General features: G+C 42.0%; 1 protein-coding gene across 5 annotated transcripts in view; it reads left to right on the top strand.

The window, feature by feature from the left end:
• The window catches only part of glra1 (glycine receptor, alpha 1), a 109,266-nt gene that overhangs the window by 64,609 nt on the left and 17,445 nt on the right, over positions 1 to 27,212 (top strand). For all 5 annotated transcript variants that reach the window (XM_036943410.1, XM_036943408.1, XM_036943413.1 and 2 more), the window contains 5 exons: positions 4,235 to 4,458; positions 9,755 to 9,837; positions 10,389 to 10,526; positions 15,756 to 15,970; positions 19,311 to 19,457. In XM_036943410.1, the coding sequence (XP_036799305.1) occupies positions 4,235 to 4,458; positions 9,755 to 9,837; positions 10,389 to 10,526; positions 15,756 to 15,970; positions 19,311 to 19,457 (807 nt within the window). The remainder of the gene's footprint in view (positions 1 to 4,234; positions 4,459 to 9,754; positions 9,838 to 10,388; positions 10,527 to 15,755; positions 15,971 to 19,310; positions 19,458 to 27,212) is intronic.

The raw sequence follows: 27,212 nt of genomic DNA, 5'->3' as shown, positions 1-27,212 counted from the left end.
GCCCATTCACCCATCACCAAACATTGACTTGAACAGGGGATTTCCTGTTCTAGTAATTATATTTCTATGTTGGCAACAAACCAAGGCCTAATGAATGCCCCTGTGGTAAACTAGCAGTGTTTCCCAGTCTGCAACCTCTCTCCATCTGCAAGACTACTGAGGTAGATGATAGATAGACTTCATCACAAATGGCACCCTCATAGGGCCCTGGTCAAAAGTAGTGCACTAAAATAGGGAATAGGGTGCCATTTGGACATTGCAAATCTATTCTTGGTCGAATGGCTGCTGCATGTGTCTGTAGTAGCTCAACTCCCATGGTCTCTACACTTTTAGAAAAAAAGGTGCTATCTAGAACCTAAAAAGTTTTTTTGGGCTGTTCCCCAATTGGAGAACCCTTTTAAGAACCCTTGTTGATTCCCGATAGAACATGGAACCTAAAATGGTTCTACCTGGAGCCAAAACGGCCTCGACTCTGACATTTACTTTATTTTATCCTTTGTTGGGGGGATATTTTTATATTCCACCTGTGTGTTTAGAATCTAGATTGCTGCTATTTTAAATAATGAAAAGGTCTACGAAGACCTCATTCTGTAATCATAGTCAGACTAGACCTCATTCTGTAATCATAGTCAGACTAGACCTCATTCTGTAATCATAGTCAGACTAGACCTCATTCTGTAATCATAGTCAGACTAGACCTCATTCTGTAATCATAGTCAGACTAGACCTGATTCTGTAATCATAGTCAGACCAGACCTCATTCTGTAATCATAGTCAGACTAGACCTCATTCTGTAATCATAGTCAGACTAGACCTCATTCTGTAATCATAGTCAGACTAGACCTCATTCTGTAATCAGAGTCAGACTAGACCTCATTCTGTAATCAGAGTCAGACTAGACCTCATTCTGTAATCAGAGTCAGACTAGACCTCATTCTGTAATCATAGTCAGACTAGACCTCATTCTGTAATCATAGTCAGACTAGACCTCATTCTTTAATCAGAGTCAGACTAGACCTCATTCTGTAATCAGAGTCAGACTAGACCTCATTCTGTAATCATAGTCAGACTAGACCTCATTCTGTAATCAGAGTCAGACTAGACCTCATTCTGTAATCAGAGTCAGACCAGACCTCATTCTGTAATCACAGTCAGACTAGACCTCATTCTGTAATCAGAGTCAGACTAGACCTCATTCTGTAATCAGAGTCAGACTAGACCTCATTCTGTAATCAGAGTCAGACTAGACCTCATTCTGTAATCAGAGTCAGACTAGACCTCATTCTGTAATCATAGTCAGACCAGACCTCATTCTGTAATCAGAGTCAGACTAGACCTCATTCTGTAATCAGAGTCAGACTAGACCTCATTCTGTAATCATAGTCAGACCAGACCTCATTCTGTAATCAGAGTCAGACTAGACCTCATTCTGTAATCAGAGTCAGACTAGACCTCATTCTGTAATCAGAGTCAGACTAGACCTCATTCTGTAATCATAGTCAAACTAGACCTCATTCTGTAATCACAGTCAGACTAGACCTCATTCTGTAATCATAGTCAGACCAGACCTCATTCTGTAATCATAGTCAGACTAGACCTCATTCTGTAATCACAGTCAGACTAGACCTCATTCTGTAATCATAGTCAGACCAGACATCATTCTGTAATCAGAGTCAGACTAGACCTCATTCTGTAATCAGAGTCAGACTAGACCTCATTCTGTAATCAAGAGTCAGACTAGACCTCATTCTGTAATCATAGTCAAACTAGACCTCATTCTGTAATCACAGTCAGACTAGACCTCATTCTGTAATCATAGTCAGACCAGACCTCATTCTGTAATCATAGTCAGACTCGACCTCATTCTTTAATCACAGTCAGACTATACCTCATTCTGTAATCATAGTCAGACCAGACCTCATTCTGTAATCAGAGTCAGACTAGACCTCATTCTGTAATCAGAGTCAGACTAGACCTCATTCTGTAATCAGAGTCAGACTAGACCTCATTCTGTAATCAGAGTCAGACTAGACCTCATTCTGTAATCATAGTCAGACCAGACATCATTCTGTAATCAGAGTCAGACTAGACCTCATTCTGTAATCAGAGTCAGACTAGACCTCATTCTGTAATCATAGTCAGACCAGACCTCATTCTGTAATCAGAGTCAGACTAGACCTCATTCTGTAATCAGAGTCAGACTAGACCTCATTCTGTAATCATAGTCAGACCAGACCTCATTCTGTAATCAGAGTCAGACTAGACCTCATTCTGTAATCAGAGTCAGACTAGACCTCATTCTGTAATCAGAGTCAGACTAGACCTCATTCTGTAATCATAGTCAAACTAGACCTCATTCTGTAATCACAGTCAGACTAGACCTCATTCTGTAATCATAGTCAGACCAGACCTCATTCTGTAATCATAGTCAGACTAGACCTCATTCTGTAATCACAGTCAGACTAGACCTCATTCTGTAATCATAGTCAGACCAGACATCATTCTGTAATCAGAGTCAGACTAGACCTCATTCTGTAATCAGAGTCAGACTAGACCTCATTCTGTAATCAAGAGTCAGACTAGACCTCATTCTGTAATCATAGTCAAACTAGACCTCATTCTGTAATCACAGTCAGACTAGACCTCATTCTGTAATCATAGTCAGACCAGACCTCATTCTGTAATCATAGTCAGACTCGACCTCATTCTTTAATCACAGTCAGACTATACCTCATTCTGTAATCATAGTCAGACCAGACCTCATTCTGTAATCAGAGTCAGACTAGACCTCATTCTGTAATCAGAGTCAGACTAGACCTCATTCTGTAATCAGAGTCAGACTAGACCTCATTCTGTAATCAGAGTCAGACTAGACCTCATTCTGTAATCATAGTCAGACCAGACATCATTCTGTAATCAGAGTCAGACTAGACCTCATTCTGTAATCAGAGTCAGACTAGACCTCATTCTGTAATCAGAGTCAGACTAGACCTCATTCTGTAATCATAGTCAAACTAGACCTCATTCTGTAATCACAGTCAGACTAGACCTCATTCTGTAATCATAGTCAGACCAGACCTCATTCTGTAATCATAGTCAGACTCGACCTCATTCTTTAATCACAGTCAGACTAGACCTCATTCTGTAATCATAGTCAGACCAGACCTCATTCTGTAATCAGAGTCAGACTAGACCTCATTCTGTAATCAGAGTCAGACTAGACCTCATTCTGTAATCAGAGTCAGACTAGACCTCATTCTGTAATCAGAGTCAGACTAGACCTCATTCTGTAATCAGAGTCAGATGACACTCTACATTTGTTTGTCTTTTTTTTCTCCGTAAAAACTCTTCTTTTTTTTCAAACAAAATTCCCCTAATAACGAAACAGGTCTATCTGTGTGTAGTGAGATAATTGCTCGACAATGTCCTTCTAATGTTGTGGTTGATTGCCATTGGAAAGGTCACCTGCTGTCCCTTCAGTCGACTGATATATCATGTCTCGCTACATTACAGCCTAGACAGCTTAATGGTCGTTATGGGATGATATAACGGCACGCTCGTTCTGTAGAATAATTGACAATTACGGTGGACTGTTGTGCCTATAGGCCACAGCTCTATTGAAGGGTCTTCTAAAGGACATTTACATGATGAACCACCAGGACCATTATTTATCTCCTGCCTTAAGAGTGCTACTGCTACTCAGACAGGCGTGATTTGCATAAACAATCTACACCTGGAAAGCCCAATAACCTACATAGAGTCTTTAGTTTAACTAAGCTTTATTCAATAAAAATGCATAGGGTTTTTAAGATCGAAAGAATTGGAAACCGATCCCCATGTCTTGTGCAATCATTTATCCCAGAAATTAATGATTATATTAAAGAATCAAACAAACAAACCAATCAACCAACCAATCAACCGACCAATCAACCAATCAATCAACCAACCAATCAACCAACCAATCAACCAATCAATCAACCAACCAATCAACCAACCAACCAATCAACCAACCAATCAACCAATCAATCAATCAACCAATCAACCAACCAATCAACCAATCTACCAACCAACCAATCAACCAACCAATCAACCAATCAATCAACCAACCAACCAATCAACCAACCAATCAACCAATCAAACCTCCCTGAGTCCTGGCGATGCAATGCACTGACATAGCTTGGCCTTTCTCTGATAATCTGATACACTGATTGACATTGAACTGTTCTCTCCCCAGGACTACAGAGTGAATATCTTCCTGAGGCAGCAATGGAACGACCCCAGGCTGGCCTATAGTGAATACCCCGATGACTCTCTCGACCTGGACCCGTCTATGTTGGACTCTATCTGGAAACCTGATTTGTTCTTCGCCAATGAAAAAGGCGCCAATTTCCATGAGGTTACGACTGACAACAAGCTACTAAGGATTTCAAAAAATGGGAACGTATTGTATAGTATTCGGTATGCTATTCTTTTCTTGTTGTATCTTCGTCTTGTTAATTTCTCAGAATGTCTATCCGGTGCTAGACCTATGGCTGACGGATTCATGACTATCCGGTGCTAGACCTATGGCTGACGGATTCATGACTATCCGGTGCTAGACCTATGGCTGACGGATTCATGTCTATCCGGTGCTAGACCTATGGCTGACGGATTCATGTCTATCCGGTGCTAGACCTATGGCTGACGGATTCATGTCTATCCGGTGCTAGACCTATGGCTGACGGATTCATGACTATCCGGTGCTAGACCTATGGCTGACGGATTCATGACTATCCGGTGCTAGACCTATGGCTGACGGATTCATGTCTATCCGGTGCTAGACCTATGGCTGACGGATTCATGTCTATCAGGTGCTAGACCTATAGCTGACAGATGAATGTCTGGTGCTAGACCTATAGCTGACAGATGAATGTCTATCCGGTGCTAGACCTATGGCTGACAGATGAATGTCTGGTGCTAGACCTATAGCTGACAGATGAATGTCTATCCGGTGCTAGATCTATGGCTGACAGATGAATGTCTGGTGCTAGACCTATAGCTGACAGATGAATCTCTATCCGGTGCTAGACCTATGGCTGACAGATGAATGTCTATCCGGTGCTAGATCTATGGCTGACACATGAATGTCTACCCGGTGCTAGACCTATAGCTGACAGATGCTCTCTGATTTGTCTCTATATTGCTTATGGTAGAAACAAAACATACATTAACATCCAAACAACAACTAAAATGATCTCCTTAAAATGTGAGCATGTTTGCAGTGTATTTGATCTGTTATCAAGCCTAGTATTCAACCCTTGGACAGGCAGAGGGGAATTGGATCCTTATAAACAGCCATGGGAAGACAGTGAGAAGAGTCCTTCTCGTATCTTACCATGACACCATCAAATGAACCCATTAGATCGCTTTGAGCTCACCTGACCCCGCGCTAAAGAGAACCTGCCTCGGTGTCTTTGATTCTCACCTGACCCCGCGCTAAAGAGAACCTGCCTCGGTGTCTTTGATTCTCACCTGACCCCGTGTTAAAGAGAACCTGCCTCAGTGTCTTTGATTCTCACCTGACCCTGCGTTAAAGAGAACCTGCCTCAGTGTCTTTGATTCTCACCTGACCCCGCGCTAAAGAGAACCTGCCTCGGTGTCTTTGATTCTCACCTGACCCCGTGTTAAAGAGAACCTGCCTCAGTGTCTTTGATTCTCACCTGACCCCGTGTTAAAGAGAACCTGCCTCGGTGTCTTTGATTCTCACCTGACCCCGTGTTAAAGAGAACCTGCCTCAGTGTCTTTGATTCTCACCTGACCCCGTGTTAAAGAGAACCTGCCTCGGTGTCTTTGATTCTCACCTGACCCCGTGTTAAAGAGAACCTGCCTCAGTGTCTTTGATTCTCACCTGACCCTGCGTTAAAGAGAACCTGCCTCAGTGTCTTTGATTCTCACCTGACCCTGCGTTAAAGAGAACCTGCCTCAGTGTCTTTGATTCTCACCTGACCCTGCGTTAAAGAGAACCTGCCTCAGTGTCTTTGATTCTCACCTGACCCTGCGTTAAAGAGAACCTGCCTCAGTGTCTTTGATTCTCACCTGACCCTGCGTTAAAGAGAACCTGCCTCAGTGTCTTTGATTCTCACCTGACCCCGTTTTAAAGAGAACCTGCCTCAGTGTCTTTGATTCTCACCTGACCCTGCGTTAAAGAGAATCTGCCTCAGTGTCTTTGATTCTCACCTGACCCCGTGTTAAAGAGAACCTGCCTCAGTGTCTTTGATTCTCACCTGACCCCGTGTTAAAGAGAACCTGCCTCGGTGTCTTTGATTCTCACCTGACCCCGTGTTAAAGAGAACCTGCCTCAGTGTCTTTGATTCTCACCTGACCCTGCGTTAAAGAGAACCTGCCTCAGTGTCTTTGATTCTCACCTGACCCTGCGTTAAAGAGAACCTGCCTCAGTGTCTTTGATTCTCACCTGACCCTGCGTTAAAGAGAACATGCCTCAGTGTCTTTGATTCTCACCTGACCCCGTGTTAAAGAGAACCTGCCTCGGTGTCTTTGATTCTCACCTGACCCCGTGTTAAAGAGAACCTGCCTCAGTGTCTTTGATTCTCTCCTGACCCTGCGTTAAAGAGAACCTGCTTCAGTGTCTTTGATTCTCACCTGACCCTGCGTTAAAGAGAACCTGCCTCAGTGTCTTTGATTCTCACCTGACCCTGCGTTAAAGTGAACCTGCCTCAGTGTCTTTGATTCTCACCTGACCCTGCGTTAAAGAGAACCTGCCTCAGTGTCTTTGATTCTCACCTGACCCCGTGTTAAAGAGAACCTGCCTCGGTGTCTTTGATTCTCACCTGACCCCGTGTTAAAGAGAACCTGCCTCAGTGTCTTTGATTCTCACCTGACCCTGTGTTAAAGAGAACCTGCCTCAGTGTCTTTGATTCTCACCTGACCCCGTGTTAAAGAGAACCTGCCTCAGTGTCTTTGATTCTCACCTGACCCTGCGTTAAAGAGAACCTGCCTCAGTGTCTTTGATTCTCACCTGACCCCGTGTTAAAGAGAACCTGCCTCGGTGTCTTTGATTCTCACCTGACCCTGCGTTAAAGAGAACCTGCCTCAGTGTCTTTGATTCTCACCTGACCCCGTGTTAAAGAGAACCTGCCTCAGTGTCTTTGATTCTCACCTGACCCCGTGTTAAAGAGAACCTGCCATAGTGTATTTTCTGATTGAAAAAATAAACCTTATAAATAACATTTGTCGTGTAACGGTGAGGATATCACACTGCGGTATGAGTAAACTATGAATGCAATGCAACCAATAGACCTGCTCCTCACCTGCCTATCTCATGATAAAAGTAACAGCAGTCGTCTAGGTTGAAGCATGAATGGCTGCCTCTTCTAAAGGTGTTTTCTATACTCGCGGTATGAACAGTAACATGGAGATGCAACCAGGCTGTTTGGGGATGAGGTTCACATACATGGCTAGCAGGAAGGTGTTTGTCATGAGGGGAAGAATGTCTGAGGTGTGTAATGTAACCTTTTATATTAAAGGCCATCATGACAGGAAATATAGCCGCAGTTAGAACAATATGTTACCCTGCTACTCCTGTAATGCTGTGCTAGTGGTTTATAACAATAACACAAGAAGACATGCTATAAACCTTATTATATGACATTATAAAGGCGTACACATGCATATAACATGTTGTTATAAGTGCCGGTAAAGTGTTACCAACATTATTACCTCGTTTAATGATGGATGCTATGTGACCAGAATAACACTGATCCTGGCCTGTCCTATGGACCTGATGTGTTCTAGAAAGTTCTATTCCATTCTATCCTATTCCATTCCATTCTATCCTATTCCATTCCATTCTATTCCATTCTAGAATATTTCATTTATTCTATTCCATTATATTCTATTCCGTTCTATTCTATTCCACTCTATCCTATTACATTCTATTACATTCTATCCTATTCCATTACATTCTATTCTATTCTATAATATTTCATTTATTTTATTCCATTATATTCTATTCCATTATATTCTATTCTATTCCATTCTATTCTATTCCACTCTATCCTATTCCATTCTATCCTATTCCATTCTATTCTATTCCACTCTATCCTATTCCATTCTATCCTATTCCATTCTATTCTATTCCACTCTATCCTATTCCATTCTATCCTATTCCATTCTATTCTATTCCACTCTATCCTATTCCATTCGATCCCAATCCATTCCATTCTATTCCATTCTAGAATATTTCATTTATTCTATTCCATTATATTCTATTCCGTTCTATTCTAGAATATTTCATTTATTCTATTCCATTATATTCTATTCCACTCTATCCTATTACATTCTATTACATTCTATCCTATTCCATTACATTCTATTCTATTCTATAATATTTCATTTATTTTATTCCATTATATTCTATTCCATTATATTCTATTCCATTATATTCTATTCTATTCCATTCTATTCCACTCTATCCTATTCCATTCTATCCTATTCCATTCTATCCTATTCCATTATATTATATTCCATTCTATCCTATTCCATTCTATCCTATTCCATTCTATTCCATTCTATCCTATTCAATTCTATCCTATTCCATTCTATCCTATTCCATTTCATTCTATTCTATTCCATTCTATTCTATTCCATTCTGTCCTATTCCATTCTATCCTATTCCATTCTATCCTATTCCATTCTATCTTATTCCATTTCATTCTATTCTATTCCATTCTATTCTATTCCATTCTGTCCTATTCCATTATATTATATTCTATTCCATTCTATTCTATTCCATTCTGTCCTATTCCATTATATTCTATTCTATTCCATTCTATCCTATTCCATTCTATTCTATTCCACTCTATCCTATTCCATTCTATCCTATTCCATTCTATTCTATTCCACTCTATCCTATTCCATTCTATCCTATTCCATTCCATTCTATTCCATTCTATAATATTTAATTTATTATATTCCATTATATTATATTCCGTTCTATTCTATTCCACTCTATCCTATTCCATTCTATTCTATTCCACTCTATCCTATTCCATTCTATCCTATTCCATTCTATCTTATTCCATTTCATTCTATTCTATTCCATTCTATTCTATTCCATTCTATAATATTTCATTTATTCTATTCCATTATATTCTATTCCATTATATTCTATTCCATTCTATTCTATTCCACTCTATCCTATTCTATTCCATTCTATCCTATTCCATTCTATCCTATTCCATTATATTCTATTCCATTCTATCCTATTCCATTCTATCCTATTCCATTCTATTCCATTCTATCCTATTCCATTCTATCCTATTCCATTCTATTCCATTCTATTCTATTCCATTCTATCCTATTCCATTCTATCCTATTCCATTCTATCCTATTCCATTTCATTCTATTCTATTCCATTCTATTCTATTCCATTCTGTCCTATTCCATTCTATCCTATTCCATTATATCCTATTTCATTCTATCTTATTCCATTTCATTCTATTCTATTCAATTCTATTCTATTCCATTCTGTCCTATTCCATTCTATCTTATTCCATTTCATTCTATTCTATTCCATTCTATTCTATTCCATTCTGTCCTATTCCATTATATTATATTCCATTATATTCCTTTCTCTTCTATTTAAACTTGTTAACAAAATAACGCTGATCCTGGCCAGTCTGTTCTGTTCTGGTCTTTCCTGTTTTATGCTGTTCTGTTCTGTTTTGTTCTGTTGTGTTCTATTCTATGTGACCAGAATAACACTGGTCCTGGCCTGTCCCATGGACTTGAAGAACTTCCCAATGGACGTACAGACCTGTATCATGCAGCTAGAGAGTTGTGAGTATTCCATTATCCTTTAGGAACACAGTTATCACACACACACACACACACACACACACACACAGGTAGGGTAGGGGGAAAGTATTTATTTTGTGTTGGTGAAATGGATGTGTCCCTGGTCTGGAGGACAGTATGATGAAAGGCCCAGTGATTTACACAGGCCCCTCCAGCAGCAGAGAGCAGATACAGGGAAGGGACAGGGAGGGAGTTAGGGGGGACCAACCTCCTCCAACCTGCTCTAACCAGCCAACACTGGCTTCTCCCTCCCCACCTCCTCTCTTTGGAAATGATGGCATTGTCTTTTTTCTTGACTCATTGTTCTCAGGTGTGAAGAATGAAAACAACATGTATTGCTTCTGTATGAACACTGTGGAGCTACGGTAGAGTTGGTTGATCAAGGCATTTAAACCTTCATCATACCACATTGTCAATAATGATGTTGTTTTTTTCTCTCTTACAAACAGCTTGAATGTACTGTGATACTGTGGTAGTAAGACTGTGGTAATACTGTGGTAATACTGATCTTGTTTCAAACTGCTCCCATCCAGTCGGCTATACGATGAATGATCTCATATTTGAGTGGGATGAGAAGGGAGCCGTGCAGGTAGCAGACGGGCTGACGTTACCTCAGTTTATACTGAAAGAGGAGAAAGACCTGCGATACTGTACCAAGCACTACAACACAGGTTGGTTTGTCTCTCTTCACCTCTCAGGCTAACTCTACCTCATATTTATATATATTTTTTTTTGGGGGGGGCGGGTGTATGTTAAACTAAACTCTCACCTCTCAGGCTACCTCTACCTCATATTTCATATATATATATTTTTTTTTTGGGGGGGGGGGGGGGGCGGGTGTATGTTAAACTAAACTCTCACCTCTCAGGCTACCTCTACCTCATATTTATATATATATATATATTATTTTTTTTGGGGGGGGGGGTGTATGTTAAACTAAACTCTCACATCTCAGGCTATCTCTACCTCATATTTATTTTATTTTTTTAATTTTTTTTGGGGGGGGGGTGTATGTTAAACTAAACTCTCACATCTCAGGCTATCTCTACCTCATATTTATATATTTTTTTTTGTGGGGGGGGGGTGTATGTTAAACTAAACTCTCACCTCTCAGGCTACCTCTACCTCATATTTATATATATATATTTTTTTTTTGGGGGGGGGGAGGTGTATGTTAAACTAAACTCTCACCTCTCAGGCTACCTCTACCTCATATTTTTTTTTTTTTTTTTTTTTTTTGGGGGGGGGGTGTATGTTAAACTAAACTATTTTTCTCTATGTTGGTCTTTTGTTAACTGTCTGAGAACAGCATAACATAGACATTACAGGGTGCGTGATTAGGACACATAACGCTGGAACACAGAGTGGGAGAAAGAAGGGAGGAAGGACCGAAACCAATCAGAGCTTTGTCCCAAAATGGCCCCGTTATTCACTGAAAACCATCTGGCCACTCAACCTCATCAGTCTCACACTGTTACACTCCAGATACAACAGAAGAGAACAGAGACTGAAGGCCAGTCTAGATGGAATCTATACAGAGACTGATAGCCAGTCTAGTTGTAATCTAAACAGAGACTGAAGGCCAGTCTAGTTGTAATCTAAACAGAGACTAAAGGCCAGTCTAGATGGAATCTAAACAGAGACTAATGGCCAGTCTAGATGTAATCTAAACAGAGACTAAAAGCCAGTCTAGATGTAATCTAAACAGAGACTAAAAGCCAGTCTAGATGTAATCTAAACAGAGACTAAAAGCCAGTCTAGATGTAATCTAAACAGAGACTAAAAGCCAGTCTAGACTGAAAAAATAGAATAGGGAGTGAGAGAAACACAAAAGGTAATAGAAAGAAAAATAGGTGTACTGTTATTTTCTACTATGATTTGATATGATATAATTTTGATATTATTTGATATGCTATGATTTAATATGATATCATTTGATATGATATCATTTTGATATGATTTGATATGATTTAATATGATATGGAATGATATCATTTTTTATAATTTCAATTTGATATGATTTGATATGATGTGATATGATTTTATATGATTTTATATGATATGGTATGGTATGACATGATTTGAAATAATTTTGATATGATTTGATTGATATGATTTGATTGATATGATTATCTCTCTCTCTCTCTCTCTCTCATACACCCCCCTATCATAGAGAGACCATCGATTTAAAATATGGAGTGTACTTAAAAGCCCTGAAGTGTATCACTGCTGTAAATCAATTTCAATGACGCTGTAGCCTCCCTCCATGTCTCTCTCTCTCTCCACATCCAAAACAATACATTGAATTGAAAGTCTTCAACACAAAGACAGCTGTCTTCCATGGATCTAAGCTGATTAAATGGCTGGTCAGCGATCTGGAGCATCAAAGCCACTCTGACAGACAAGACACCCCTAGTGCTTACATCACACAGTCAGCTTGAAAAAGAAAGAGGATACCTATCATGAGTTTATAATGCCCTCTTTTAGCTTCTGTTCTGGGTTATGTCCAAAATGGCACCCTAGTCACCCTACTGCCAATGAGCCCCGGTCAAAAGTAGTGTACTATATAGGGAATAGGGTGCTGTTTGGAATTAAACCAACATAACACCTGTCAGCTGCAGTGGGTTCAACCACAACATAACACCTGTCAGCTATAGTGGTGTGTTACATTTGAATGTAGGGGGTACTTTACCTACAGCCACTCTGTCAAACTGATGTTCTCTCCAGGCCTCTGCCTCCGTCTCGTCCAACACTGCAGGGAAATGGGAAGATAATTCAGTTAGCAGGCAATTCAGCACTGAGGCTATCCCACAGCCATGTGGAAAGGGAGCTTGAATAGCACTGAGGCTATCCCACAGCCATGTGGAAAGGGAGCTTGAATAGCACTGAGGCTATCCCACAGCCATGTGGAAAGGGAGCTTGAATAGCACTGAGGCTATCCCACAGCCATGTGGAAAGGGAGCTTGAATAGCACTGAGGCTATCCCACAGCCATGTGGAAAGGGAGCTTGAATAGCACTGAGGCTATCCCACAGCCATGTGGAAAGGGAGCTTGAATAGCCATTGCCTTGCCTTCAGTTATCTTTCTTCTTTGTGTTCTTGAGACATGCAGAACAGAAAGATTAGATGATGTGTCACAGTATATCAGCAATGATAACAGTAGATCGTAACACAGCAGCAGCAACAACAGTAAAATATTAGATAATAATATTATAATATATCATAGTATATCATAGTATGTATACTGTATTGTAGTAATAATATAGTATATCATAGTATATATACAGTATTGTAGTAATATTATAATATATCATAATATATCATAGTATATCATAGTATGTATACTGTATTGTAGTAATAATATAGTATATCATAGTATATATACAGTATTGTAGTAATATTATAATATATCATAGTATATCACAGTATATAGACTGTATTGTAGTAATAATATTATAATATATTATATCATAGTATATAGACTGTATTGTAGTAATAATATAATATATTATTTCATAGTATATATACTGTATTGTAGTAATAATATAATATATCATATTATTTTTTTTTATTTTTTTTTACCTTTATTTAACCAGGCAAGTCAGTTAAGAACAAATTCTTATTTTCAATGACGGCCTGGGAACAGTGGGTTAACTGCCTGTTCAGGGGCAGAACGACAGATTTGTACCTTGTCAGCTCGGGGGTTTGAACTCACAACCTTCCGGTTACTAGTCCAACGCTCTAACCACTAGGCTACACTAGGCTACCCTGCCGCCCCGAAAAACAGTCTATATCATAGTATATAGACTGTATTGTAGTAATATTATAAAATATCATAGTATATAGACTGTATTGTAGTAATATTATAAAATATCATAGTATATATACTGTATTGTAGTAATATTATAATATATCATAGTACAGTCGTGGCCAAAAGTTTTGAGAATGACACAAATATTAATTTCCTCAAAGTTTTCTGCTTCAGTGTCTTTATATATTTGTGTCAGATGTTACTATGGAATACTGAAGTATAATTACAAGCATTTCATAAGTGTCAAAGGCTTTTATTGACAATTACATGAAGTTGATGCAAATAGTCCATTTTTGCAGTGTTGATCCTTCGTTTTCAAGACCTCTGCAATCCGCTCTGGCATGCTGTCAATTAACTTCTGGGCCACATCCTGACTGATGGCAGCCCATTCTTGCATAATCAATGCTTGGAGTTTGTCAGAATTTGTGGGTTTTTGTTTGTCCACCCGCCTCTTGAGGATTGACCACAAGTTCTCAATGGGATTAAGGTCTGGGTTTCCTGGCCATGGACCCAAAATATCGATTTTTGTTCCCCGAGCCACTTAGTTATCACTTTTACCTTAGCAAGGTGCTCCATCATGCTGGAAAAGGCATTGTTCGTCACCAAACTGTTCCTGGATGGTTGGGAGAAGTTGCTTACGGAGGATGTGTTGGTACCCTTCTTTATTCATGGCTGTGTTCTTAGGCAAAATTGTGAGTGAGCCCACTCCCTTGGCTGAGAAGAAACCCCACACATGAATGGTCTCAGGATGCTTTACTGTTGGCGTGACACAGGACTGATGGTAGCACTCATCTTGTCTTCTCCGGACAAGCTTTTTTCCAGATGCCCCAAACAATCGGAAAGGGGATTCATCAGAGAAAATGATTTTACCCCAGTCCTCAGCAGTCCAATCCCTGGACCTTTTGCAGAATATCAGTCTGTCCCTGATGTTTTTCCTGGAGAGAAGTGGCTTCTTTGCTGCCCTTCTTGACACCAGGCCATCCTCCAAAAGTGTTCGCCTCACTGTGCGTGCAGATGCACTCATTCCTGAGCAAGCTCTGTACTGGTGGTGCCCCGATCCCGCAGCTGAATCAACTTTAGGAGACGGTCCTGGCTCTTGCTGGACTTGCTTGGGCGCCCTGAAGCCTTCTTCACAACAATTGAACCGCTCTCCTTGAAGTTCTTGATGATCCGATAAATGGTTGATTTAGGTCTTACTGGCAACAATATCCTTGCCTGTGAAGCCCTTCAAGTGAAAAGCAATGATGACGGCACATGTTTCCTTGCAGGTAACCATGGTTGACAGAGGAAGAACAATGATTCCAAGCACCACCCTCCTTTTGAAGCTTCCAGTCTGTTATTCGAACTCAATCAGCATGACAAAGTGATCTCCAGCCTTGTCCTCGTCAACACTCACACCTGTGTGGCAGGGCTGAAATGCAGTGGAAATGTTTTTGGGGGATTCAGTTCATTTGCATGGCAAAGAAGGACTTTGCAATTAATTTCAATTCATCTGATCACTCTTCATAACATTCTGGAGTATATGCAAATTGCCATCATACAAACTGAGGCAGCAATTAATATTTGTGTCATTCTCAAAACTTTCGGCCACGACTGTATATAGACTGTATTGTAGTAATACTATTATAATATATCATATCATAATATATAGACTGAATTGTAGTAATAATATAATATATCATAGTATATCACAGTATATATACTGTATTGTAGTAATAATATAATATATCATAGTATATCATAGTATATAGACTGTATTGTAGTAATAATATAATATATCATAGTATATCATAGTATATAGACTGTATTGTAGTAATAATATTGTAATATATCATAGTATAGACTGTATTGCCTATTTAACTATCTTTAATCTTGTGTCACACCTTAATACTGAACCCCTGCTTTCTCCTCTGTCTGTGTCCTCTACAATACTGAACCCCTGCTTTCTCCTCTGTCTGTGTCCTCTGTATAATACTGAACACCTGATTTCTCCTCTGTCTATGTCCTCTGTATAATACTGAACCCCTGCTTTCTCCTCTGTCTGTGTCCTCTACAATACTGAACCCCTGCCTTCTCCTCTGTCTGTGCAGGAAAGTTCACTTGTATCGAGGCTCGTTTCCATCTGGAGAGGCAGATGGGCTATTACCTGATTCAGATGTACATCCCCAGCCTTCTGATTGTCATTTTGTCCTGGGTGTCCTTCTGGATCAACATGGACGCTGCACCTGCCAGAGTGGGATTGGGCATTACCACCGTGCTCACTATGACCACCCAGAGCTCCGGCTCCCGAGCCTCCCTCCCCAAGGTGAGACAAACTCCCTAACCCAGAGGTCCGGCTCCCGAGCCTCCCTCCCCAAGGTGAGACAAACTCCCTAACCCAGAGCTCCGGCTCCCGAGCCTCCCTCCCCAAGGTGAGACAAACTCCCTAACCCAGAGCTCCGGCTCCCGAGCCTCCCTCCCCAAGGTGAGACAAACTCCCTAACCCAGAGCTCCGGCTCCCGAGCCTCCCTCCCCAAGGTGAGACAAACTCCCTAACCCAGAGCTCCGGCTCCCGAGCCTCCCTCCCCAAGGTGAGACAAACTCCCTAACACAGAGCTCCGGCTCCCGAGTCTCCCTCCCCAAGGTGAGGATTGTCCTAGATGAACTACAAGCCACACTCTGTCTATTGTCCTAGATTAACTACAAACCACACACTGTCTATTGTCCTAGATGGTCAAACTTAAGTCAACATGAGAAAAATGGGATTTTCAGATTAAAAAGGAAGAGGGACTTTGCATGATGGACTATGATTTTATAATTATGTCCTCGAAAAGTATCCTCCCATTTTGTTTGTTGACATTAGGTGATTCATGTTCTCTGGAAAATTGAACAAGTGAACCGTGATTTGTATGCAGTTCAGCTGTCACAATAATGATCACTCAACACGGCTGAGCGTAGGTGCACACAGCACAGATTGCTCGCCCTCTTCCACGCCTCACTGACTCGGTGCATTGGTGACAGGGAGGGAAGGAGAGGAGAGAGGGCCATTTTGAATGACAACAACATTCAGTCACCCTTTACTCTGTCTTTACTCAAGAAATCTAGCCACCACGGAAAAGTTACTTTTTGCTGTCATTATCATCCAACCCCCGTTGTTGTGCTCTACTTTCAATAGGAAGAGATGAAGAATGAAACATTTTAATGTATCAAGTACTGTAAAACAACAACAAGAAAAAAACACATCAAAATATCTGATCTAGTGTGGAAGACTAGAAATCCCACAATCCAACGACACCAGGAAAAAAAGTAAAACAGTCTGCCTCTGTCTGTCTCGGGCAGCTGACTTTCATCATTTGAACAATGTCTTGTGAACCATGCATTGTGTAATGCCACCTAAACTGCATTCCAGGGCAGCTTGGTCATTTACTTGTCATATACAGTGAGCTTCAGCTGAACTGACAAGCCAACCCAGTCTAGCTTTAGCCCTATTTCCAGGTCAAAGATGTGGTTTCCATACATCTCTCTATCTCACTAGCCCAGGCAGAGCAGAGTCCTGACAATCCAATTGACCGTACAGACAGACTACTGTGTACTGGACAGTTCTTAGAGTTTGAAGTAAAATGTTGTCTTTGTAGCAGACATCAAATGAATGAATCAATGATCATAGGATTATTAGATACAGATACAGTGTCTTCACAAAGTATTCAGACCTCTTGACTTTTTCCACATTTTGTTACCTTTGTTACAGCCTTATTCTAGTCCTCATCAGTCAACACACAATACCCCATAATTGTAAAGATTTTCTTCTTCCTCTGATGAGGAGTATGAAATATCGGACCAATGCGCAGCGTGGTAAGTGTCCATAATAAATGTATTAAACTGAACACAGAATACAAAAGAACAATAGAAATAAATGAAAACCGAAACGGTTCTGTATAGTAAAACACAGACGCAGAAAACAACTACCCACAACCCATAGTGGGAAAACAGGCTGCCTAAGTATGGTTCTCAATCAGAGACAACGATCGACAGCTGCCTCTGATTGGGAAGCATACCAGGCCAAACACAGAAATATCAAACCTAGAATACACAACATAGAATGCCCACCGCAACTCACGTGGCAATAATGACAAAACAAAAACAGGTTTTTAGACATTTTTGCTAATGTATTGAAAATTATTATTTATTATTATTATTATTATTTATTTACGTAAGAATTCAGACCCTTTGCCATGAGACTCGAAATTGAGGTCAGGTGCATCCTGTTTTCATTGATCATTCTTGCGATGTTTCTAGAACTTGATTGGAGTCCACCTGTGGTAAATTCAATTGATTTGGAAAGGCACATACCTGTCTATATAAGGTCTCACAGTTGACAGTGCATGTCGGAGCAAAAACCAAGCCATGAGGTCGAAGGAATTGTCCATAGAGCTCTGAGACAGGATTGTGTTGAGGCACAGATCTGGGGAAGGGTACCAAAAAATGTCTGCAGCATTGAAGGTTCCCAAGAACACAGTGGCCTCCACCATTCTTAAATGGAAGAAGTTTGGAACCACCAAGACTCTTCCAAACTAAGCAATCGGGGGAGAAGGGCCTTGGTCAGGGAGGTAACCAAGAACCCTATGGTCACTCTGACAGAGCTCCAGAGTTCCTCTGTGGAGATGGGAGAACCTTCCAGAAGGACAACCATCTTTGCATCACTCCACCAATCAGGCCTTTATTGTGGATGCCACTCATCAGTAAAAGGCATGTGGCAGCCCGCTGGGAGTTTGCCAAAGGGCACCTAAAGGACTTTCAAACAATGAGAAACAAGATTCTCTGGTCTGATGAAACTAAGATTGAACTGTTTGGCCTGAATACCAAGTTTCACTTCTGGAGGAAACCTGGCACCATCCCTACGGGGAAGCACAGTGGTGGCAGCATCATGCTGTGGGGATGTTTTTCAGCATCAGAAACTGGGTGATTAGTCAGGATCGAGGTAAAGATGAACGGAGGAAAGTACAGAGAGATTCTTGATGAAAACCTGCTCTAGAGCACTCAGTACCTCAGAACGGGGAGAAGGTTCACCTTCCAACAGGGCAATGACCCTAAGTACACAGCCAAGACAACGCAGGAGTGGCTTCGGGACAAGTATCTGAATGTCCTTGAGTGGCCCAGCCAGAGCCCGGACTTGAACCCGATTGAACATTTCTGGAGAGACCTGAAAATAGCTGTGCAGTGACACTCCCCATCCAACTTGACAGAGCTTGAGAAGATCTGCAGAGAGGAATGGGAGAAACTCCCCAAATTAGGTGTGCCAAGCTTGTAGCGTCATACCCAAGAAGACTCAAGGCTGTAATTGCTGCCAATGGTGCTTCAACAAAGTATTAAGTAAAGGGTCTGAATACTTATGTAAATGTGATATTTCAGTTTTGCAGAAATTTCTACAAACCTGTTTTTGCTTTGTCATTATGGAGTATTGTGTGTAGATTGATGAGGGGGAAAACAATTTAATCAATTTTAGAATAAGGCTGTAATGTAACAAAATGTGGAAAAATTCAAGGGGTCTGAATAATTTCCCGAATAGACATGGTACTGTACATTATCTTCGACTCCAAGGTCAGTTGGTGTTGTAGTTGTTGTTGTCCTCCTCTTGCTTACCACCGTGTCCTTCTGCCCAATTGCAGGTGTCGTATGTGAAAGCCATTGACATCTGGATGGCTGTGTGCCTCCTGTTTGTCTTCTCGGCCCTGCTTGAGTACGCCGCTGTGAACTTCATTGCTCGGCAACACAAGGAACTGCTGCGCTTCAGGAGGAGAAGGAGACACATGAAGGTCAATGAACTGCTTTTTTTTTAAATGATTGTGATCAAGTGTTTATTATCCATTCATAGATTAGACGAACACTTTTCACAGGAACCCTTACCATCACCTCAACCCCCTCCTCTCAGACCAGCAAGAGAGCCAGCCGGCCTCAGTTAAATATGACATTTTTTGTTTTCTTGTATTCTCTACAAGTACACAACAGTTCATATTTAATGCTGAGGGAGTATTGAGAATGATTCAAATCATTAGGGATGTGTCCCAAATGGCACCCTAGTCCCTTTATAGTGCACTAATTTTGACCAGAGCCCATAGAGAATAGGCTCAAATGTAGTGCACTATATAGCGTGCCATTTGCAACACATCCATGGAGTCAGACCAAACAGAAGAATGAGCTGTGTATCAGATTTGCTACAATATAATTATTCCCACATGCCTACAGTGCCTTGCAAAAGTATTCATCCCCATTGGCATTTTTCCTATTTTGTTGCATTACAACCTGCAATTTAAATTGATTTTTATTTGGATTTCATGTAATGGACATACACAAAATAGTCCAAATTGATGAAGTGAAATGAAAAAAATTATTTCAAAAACTTCTAAAAAATAAAAAACTGAAAAGTGGTGCGTGCATATGTATTCACCCCCTTTCCTATGAAGCCCCTAAATGAGATCTGGTGCAACCAATTACCTTCAGAAGTCACATAATTAGTTAAATAATGTCCACCTGTTTGCAATCTAAGTGTCACATGATCTGTCACATGATCTCAGTATATATCCACACACCTGTTCTGAAAGGCCCCAGAGTCTGCAACACCACTAAGCAAATCAAATTTATTTATATAGCCCTTCGTACATCAGCTGATATCTCAAAGTGCTGTACAGAAACCCAGCCTAAAACCCCAAACAGCAAGCAATGCAGGTGTAGAAGCACGGTGGCTAGGAAAAACTCCCTAGAAAGGCCAAAAGCTAGGAAGAAACCTAGAGAGGAACCAGGCTATGTGGGGTGGCCAGTCCTCTTCTGGCTGTGCCGGGTGGAGATTATAACAAAACATGGCCAAGATGTTCAAATGTTCATAAATGACCAGCATGGTCGAATAATAATAAGGCAGAACAGTTGAAACTGGAGCAGCAGCACGGTCAGGTGGACTGGGGACAGCAAGGAGTCATCATGTCAGGTATTCCTGGGGCATGGTCCTAGGGCTCAGGTCCTCTGAGAGAGAGAAAGAAAGAGAGAATTAGAGAGAGCATATGTGGGATGGCCAGTCCTCTTCTGGCTGTGCCGGGTGGAGATTATAACAGAACATGGCCAAGATGTTCAAATGTTCATAAATGAAGCTCTCCAAACAGGTCAGGGACAAAGTTGTGGATCAGTACAGATCAGGGTTGGGTTATAAAAAAATATCAGAAAATATCAGAAATTTTGAACATCCCACAGAGCACCATTAAATCCATTATTAAAAAAACACAAAAAACCTGCCAAGAGAGGGCCGCCCACCAAAACTCATGGACCAGGCAAGGAGGGCATTAATCAGAGAGGCAACAAAGAGACCAAAGATAACCCTAAAGGAGCTGCAAAGCTCCACAGCGGAGATTGGAGTATCTGTCCATAGGACCACTTTATGCCGTACATTCCACAGAGCAGGGCTTTACGGAAGAGTGGCCAGAAAAAGCCATTGTTTAAAGAAAAAAATAAGCAACCACATTTGGTGTTCGCCAAAAAGCATGTGGGAGACTCCCCAAAAATATGGAAGAGGGTACACTGGTCAGATGAGACTAAAATGTAGCTTTTGGCCATTAAGGAAAACGCTATGTCTGGCGCAAACCCAACATCCCTCATTACCCCGAGAATACCATCCCCACAGTGAAGCATGGAGGTGGCAGCATCATGCTGTGGGATGTTTTTCATCTGCAGGGACTGGGAAACTGGTCAGAATTGAAGGAATGATGGATGGTGCTAAATACAGGGAAATTCTTGTGGGAAACCTGTTTCAGTCTTCCAGAGATTTGAGACTGGGACAGAGGTTCACCTTCCAGCAGGACAATGACTCTAAGCATACTGCTAAACCAACACTCGAGTGGTTTAAGGGGAAACATTGAAATGTCTTGGAATGGCCTAGACCTCAATCCAATTGAGAATCTGTGGTATGACTTAAAGATTACTGTACACCAGCGGAACCCATCCAACTTGAAGGAGCTGGAGCAGTTTTGCCTTGAAGAATGGGCAAAAATTCCAGTGGCTAGATTTGCCAAGCTTATAGAGACATACCCCAAGAGACTTGTAGCTGTAATTGCTGCAAAGGTTGCTCTACAAAGTATTCATCCCCCTTGCCGTTTTTCCTATTTAGTTATGCACTCTCAAGTTTCCAGGTTTTTTTTGTCTTATTTCTTGTTTGTCTCACAATAAAAAATATTTTGCATCTTCAAACTGGTATGCATGTTGTGTAAATCAAATAATAGAATTCCCCAAAAAATCAATTTTAATTCCAAGTTGTAAAACAATAAAATAGGAAAAAATGCCAAAGGGGGTGTATCAGATTCAGAACAATGGAATTATTCCCCCATGCCTTAACGCAGTCTGACATAATCTATCGTCTAACAGGCCCAAGAGCACACCAGGTTGTAACTGTTGGGTTTAAAGGCCACTGCATTACAACATTTCCAATGGGCGGTGCCTGTTATCCTTGTATTAAAGTCAGTTAAACAAGTAGTCTGGTCCCAGATCTGTTTTGCTGTATAGCCAACTCCTGTGGTCATTGGCTTACCTAGTTTTTCATGCACAATGACCAAAGGAGTTGGCAAGACAGCACAAACAGATCTGGGATCAGGCTATAAAACAAGTAGATTGAAATTGAAAACCACATCGCTACACTGTGTTTTTTAGCTTTTAATAAGATGTCAGATCCAAACAAACTCCGTAGCTGTTGTTTGTCTGATAGTGTTTGTGTTATTGATGTCTTGAAGACTGAATATCAAATACAGCTATCAAAGTATGACTCATTTAGTAGTTTCTTTCTACCACAGAGAGTGTTGTTCCCTCATCCTAAAACTCAGATCCAGCTAGGGGACTCTTTCTCTGCATCAGTCATCTCATTTCTCTGAGGGGCAGCTAGGCGGAGGAATTCAGATGTTAGATTTTTTTTTTACTGTTTAATCAATCAATTTTATCTGTCCAGATGAATTTATCAAATCCAAGACCATGTAATTTATTTAGAAGTAAACCTGTCAGCCTTGAAGCTAATAGAATAAGTCTGAGGAGGAGGAGGAGGGGAGAGGGGAGGAGGAGGAAGAGGAGGAAGAGGAGGAGAAGGAGGAGGGGGGAAGAGAAAACACAGTAACCCTTCAAAGAGTTAGACATAAACATTCCATAAACTCCTTGTCATTCCGTACGCCTTGACCGGGCGGACAGGCAGGAGTCTACAGCCACTGACTACTGCTTGTCATTCCGTACGCCTTGACCGGGCGGACAGGCAGGAGTCTACAGCCACTGACTACTGCTTGTCATTCCGTACGCCTTGACCGGGCGGACAGGCAGGAGTCTACAGCCACTGACTACTGCTTGTCATTCCGTACACCTTGACCGGGCGGCCAGGCAGGAGTCTACAGCCACTGACTACTCCTTGTCATTCCGTACGCCTTGACCGGGCGGACAGGCAGGAGTCTACAGCCACTGACTACTCCTTGTCATTCCGTACACCTTGACCGGGCGGCCAGGCAGGAGTCTACAGCCACTGACTACTCCTTGTCATTCCGTACACCTTGACCGGGCGGACAGGCAGGAGTCTACAGCCACTGACTACTCCTTGTCATTCCGTACGCCTTGACCGGGCGGCCAGGCAGGAGTCTACAGCCACTGACTACTGCTTGTCATTCCGTACGCCTTGACCGGGCGGCCAGGCAGGAGTCTACAGCCACTGACTACTGCTTGTCATTCCGTACACCTTGACCGGGCGGCCAGGCAGGAGTCTACAGCCACTGACTACTGCTTGTCATTCCGTACGCCTTGACCGGGCGGCCAGGCAGGAGTCTACAGCCACTGACTACTGCTTGTCATTCCGTACGCCTTGACCGGGCGGCCAGGCAGGAGTCTACAGCCACTGACTACTGCTTGTCATTCCGTACACCTTGACCGGGCGGCCAGGCAGGAGTCTACAGCCACTGACTACTGCTTGTCATTCCGTACGCCTTGACCGGGCGGCCAGGCAGGAGTCTACAGCCACTGACTACTGCTTGTCATTCCGTACGCCTTGACCGAGCGGCCAGGCAGGAGTCTACAGCCACTGACTACTGCTTGTCATTCCGTACACCTTGACCGGGCGGCCAGGCAGGAGTCTACAGCCACTCACTACTTCCAAGGAAATATGGATCCAGTCAATCATTCAAAAGAGAGTAAAAAAATCTCAAAATAAATCCTCAGTAGTATTGTTCTAATCCATAATCCCTGAAAGGAGGATGTGTACTAGGTGAGGGTCGATTAGTCTACTGTTCCCTGGAGCACTAGTCTCTCTCAGGTAAATTGAGAAGCTGGCCACATCCCTAACGGCAACCATACGGCTCTGGTCAAAAGTAGTGCACTAATCAGGGAATAGGGTGCCATAGGTCTCTGGTCAAACGTAGTGCACTATACAGGGAATAGGGTGCCATAGGTCTCTGGTCAAACGTAGTGCACTAATCAGGGAATAGGGTGCCATAGGTCTCTGGTCAAACGTAGTGCACTATACAGGGAATAGGGTGCCATAGGTCTCTGGTCAAAAGTAGTGCACTAATCAGGGAATAGGGTGCCATAGGTCTCTGGTCAAACGTAGTGCACTATACAGGGAATAGGGTGCCATAGGTCTCTGGTCAAAAGTAGTGCACTAATCAGGGAATAGGGTGCCATAGGTCTCTGGTCAAAAGTAGTGCACTAATCAGGGAATAGGGTGCCATAGGTCTCTGGTCAAACGTAGTGCACTATACAGGGAATAGGGTGCCATAGGTCTCTGGTCAAAAGTAGTGCACTATACAGGGAATAGGGTGCCATAGGTCTCTGGTCAAACGTAGTGCACTATACAGGGAATAGGGTGCCATAGGTCTCTGGTCAAACGTAGTGCACTATACAGGGAATAGGGTGCCATAGGTCTCTGGTCAAACGTAGTGCACTATACAGGGAATAGGGTGCCATAGGTCTCTGGTCAAACGTAGTGCACTATACAGGGAATAGTGTGCCATAGGTCTCTGGTCAAACGTAGTGCACTAATCAGGGAATAGGGTGCCATAGGTCTCTGGTCAATAGTAGTGCACTATACAGGGAATAGGGTGCCATAGGTCTCTGGTCAAAAGTAGTGCACTAATCAGGGAATAGGGTGCCATAGGTCTCTGGTCAAACGTAGTGCACTATACAGGGAATAGGGTGCCATAGGTCTCTGGTCAAAAGTAGTGCACTAATCAGGGAATAGGGTGCCATAGGTCTCTGGTCAAAAGTAGTGCACTAATCAGGGAATAGGGTGCCATAGGTCTCTGGTCAAAAGTAGTGCACTAATCAGGGAATAGGGTGCCATAGGTCTCTGGTCAAAAGTAGTGCACTAATCAGGGAATAGGGTGCCATAGGTCTCTGGTCAAAAGTAGTGCACTAATCAGGGAATAGGGTGCCATAGGTCTCTGGTCAAAAGTAGTGCACTAATCAGGGAATAGGGTGCCATAGGTCTCTGGTCAAAAGTAGTGCACTAATCAGGGAATAGGGTGCCATAGGTCTCTGGTCAAAAGTAGTGCACTAATCAGGGAATAGGGTGCCATAGGTCTCTGGTCAAAAGTAGTGCACTAATCAGGGAATAGGGTGCCATAGGTCTCTGGTCAAAAGTAGTGCACTAATCAGGGAATAGGGTGCCATAGGTCTCTGGTCAAAAGTAGTGCACTAATCAGGGAATAGGGTGCCATAGGTCTCTGGTCAAAAGTAGTGCACTAATCAGGGAATAGGGTGCCATAGGTCTCTGGTCAAACGTAGTGCACTATACAGGGAATAGGGTGCCATAGGTCTCTGGTCAAAAGTAGTGCACTAATCAGGGAATAGGGTGCCATAGGTCTCTGGTCAAAAGTAGTGCACTAATCAGGGAATAGGGTGCCATAGGTCTCTGGTCAAAAGTAGTGCACTAATCAGGGAATAGGGTGCCATAGGTCTCTGGTCAAAAGTAGTGCACTAATCAGGGAATAGGGTGCCATAGGTCTCTGGTCAAAAGTAGTGCACTAATCAGGGAATAGGGTGCCATAGGTCTCTGGTCAAACGTAGTGCACTATACAGGGAATAGGGTGCCATAGGTCTCTGGTCAAAAGTAGTGCACTAATCAGGGAATAGGGTGCCATAGGTCTCTGGTCAAACGTAGTGCACTATACAGGGAATAGGGTGCCATAGGTCTCTGGTCAATAGTAGTGCACTATACAGGGAATAGGGTGCCATAGGTCTCTGGTCAAACGTAGTGCACTATACAGGGAATAGGGTGCCATAGGTCTCTGGTCAAACGTAGTGCACTATACAGGGAATAGCGTGCCATAGGTCTCTGGTCAAAAGTAGTGCACTAATCAGGGAATAGGGTGCCATAGGTCTCTGGTCAAACGTAGTGCACTATACAGGGAATAGGGTGCCATAGGTCTCTGGTCAAACGTAGTGCACTATACAGGGAATAGGGTGCCATAGGTCTCTGGTCAAACTGCCCCTGAACAGGCAGTTAACCCACTGTTCCCAGGCCGTCATTGAAAATAAGAATTTGTTCTTAACTGACTTGCCTGGTTAAATAAAGGTAAAAAAAAAAAAAAAAAAAAAAAAAAAAAAAGTAGTGCACTATACAGGGAATAGGGTGCCATAGGTCTCTGGTCAAACGTAGTGCACTATACAGGGAATAGGGTGCCATAGGTCTCTGGTCAAACGTAGTGCACTATACAGGGAATAGGGTGCCATAGGTCTCTGGTCAAACGTAGTGCACTATACAGGGAATAGGGTGCCATAGGTCTCTGGTCAAACGTAGTGCACTAATCAGGGAATAGGGTGCCATAGGTCTCTGGTCAAAAGTAGTGCACTATTTATTTTTATTTTTTATTTAACCAGGTAGGCTAGTTGAGAACACCTTTATTTAACCAGGTAGGCTAGTTGAGAACACCTTTATTTAACCAGATAGGCAAGTTGAGAACACCTTTATTTAACCAGGTAGGCTAGTTGAGAACACCTTTATTTAACCAGGTAGGCTAGTTGAGAACACCTTTATTTAACCAGGTAGGCTAGTTGAGAACACCTTTATTTAACCAGGTAGGCTAGTTGAGAACACCTTTATTTAACCAGGTAGGCTAGTTGAGAACACCTTTATTTAACCAGGTAGGCTAGTTGAGAACACATTTATTTCACCAGGTAGACTAGTTGAGAACACCTTTATTTAACCAGGTAGGCTAGTTGAGAACACCTTTATTTAACCAGGTAGGCTAGTTGAGAACACCTTTATTTAACCAGGTAGGCTAGTTGAGAACACCTTTATTTAACCAGGTAGGCTAGTTGAGAACACCTTTATTTAACCAGGTAGGCTAGTTGAGAACACCTTTATTTAACCAGGTAGACTAGTTGAGAACACCTTTATTTAACCAGGTAGGCTAGTTGAGAACACCTTTATTTAACCAGGTAGGCTAGTTGAGAACACCTTTATTTAACCAGGTAGACTAGTTGAGAACACCTTTATTTAACCAGGTAGGCTAGTTGAGAACACCTTTATTTAACCAGGTAGGCTAGTTGAGAACACCTTTATTTAACCA

This window comes from Oncorhynchus mykiss, chromosome 14 (genome assembly GCF_013265735.2).
Source record: "Oncorhynchus mykiss isolate Arlee chromosome 14, USDA_OmykA_1.1, whole genome shotgun sequence".
NCBI lineage: Eukaryota > Metazoa > Chordata > Actinopteri > Salmoniformes > Salmonidae > Oncorhynchus > Oncorhynchus mykiss.
This window is presented reverse-complemented; position numbering and strand designations above follow the sequence as displayed.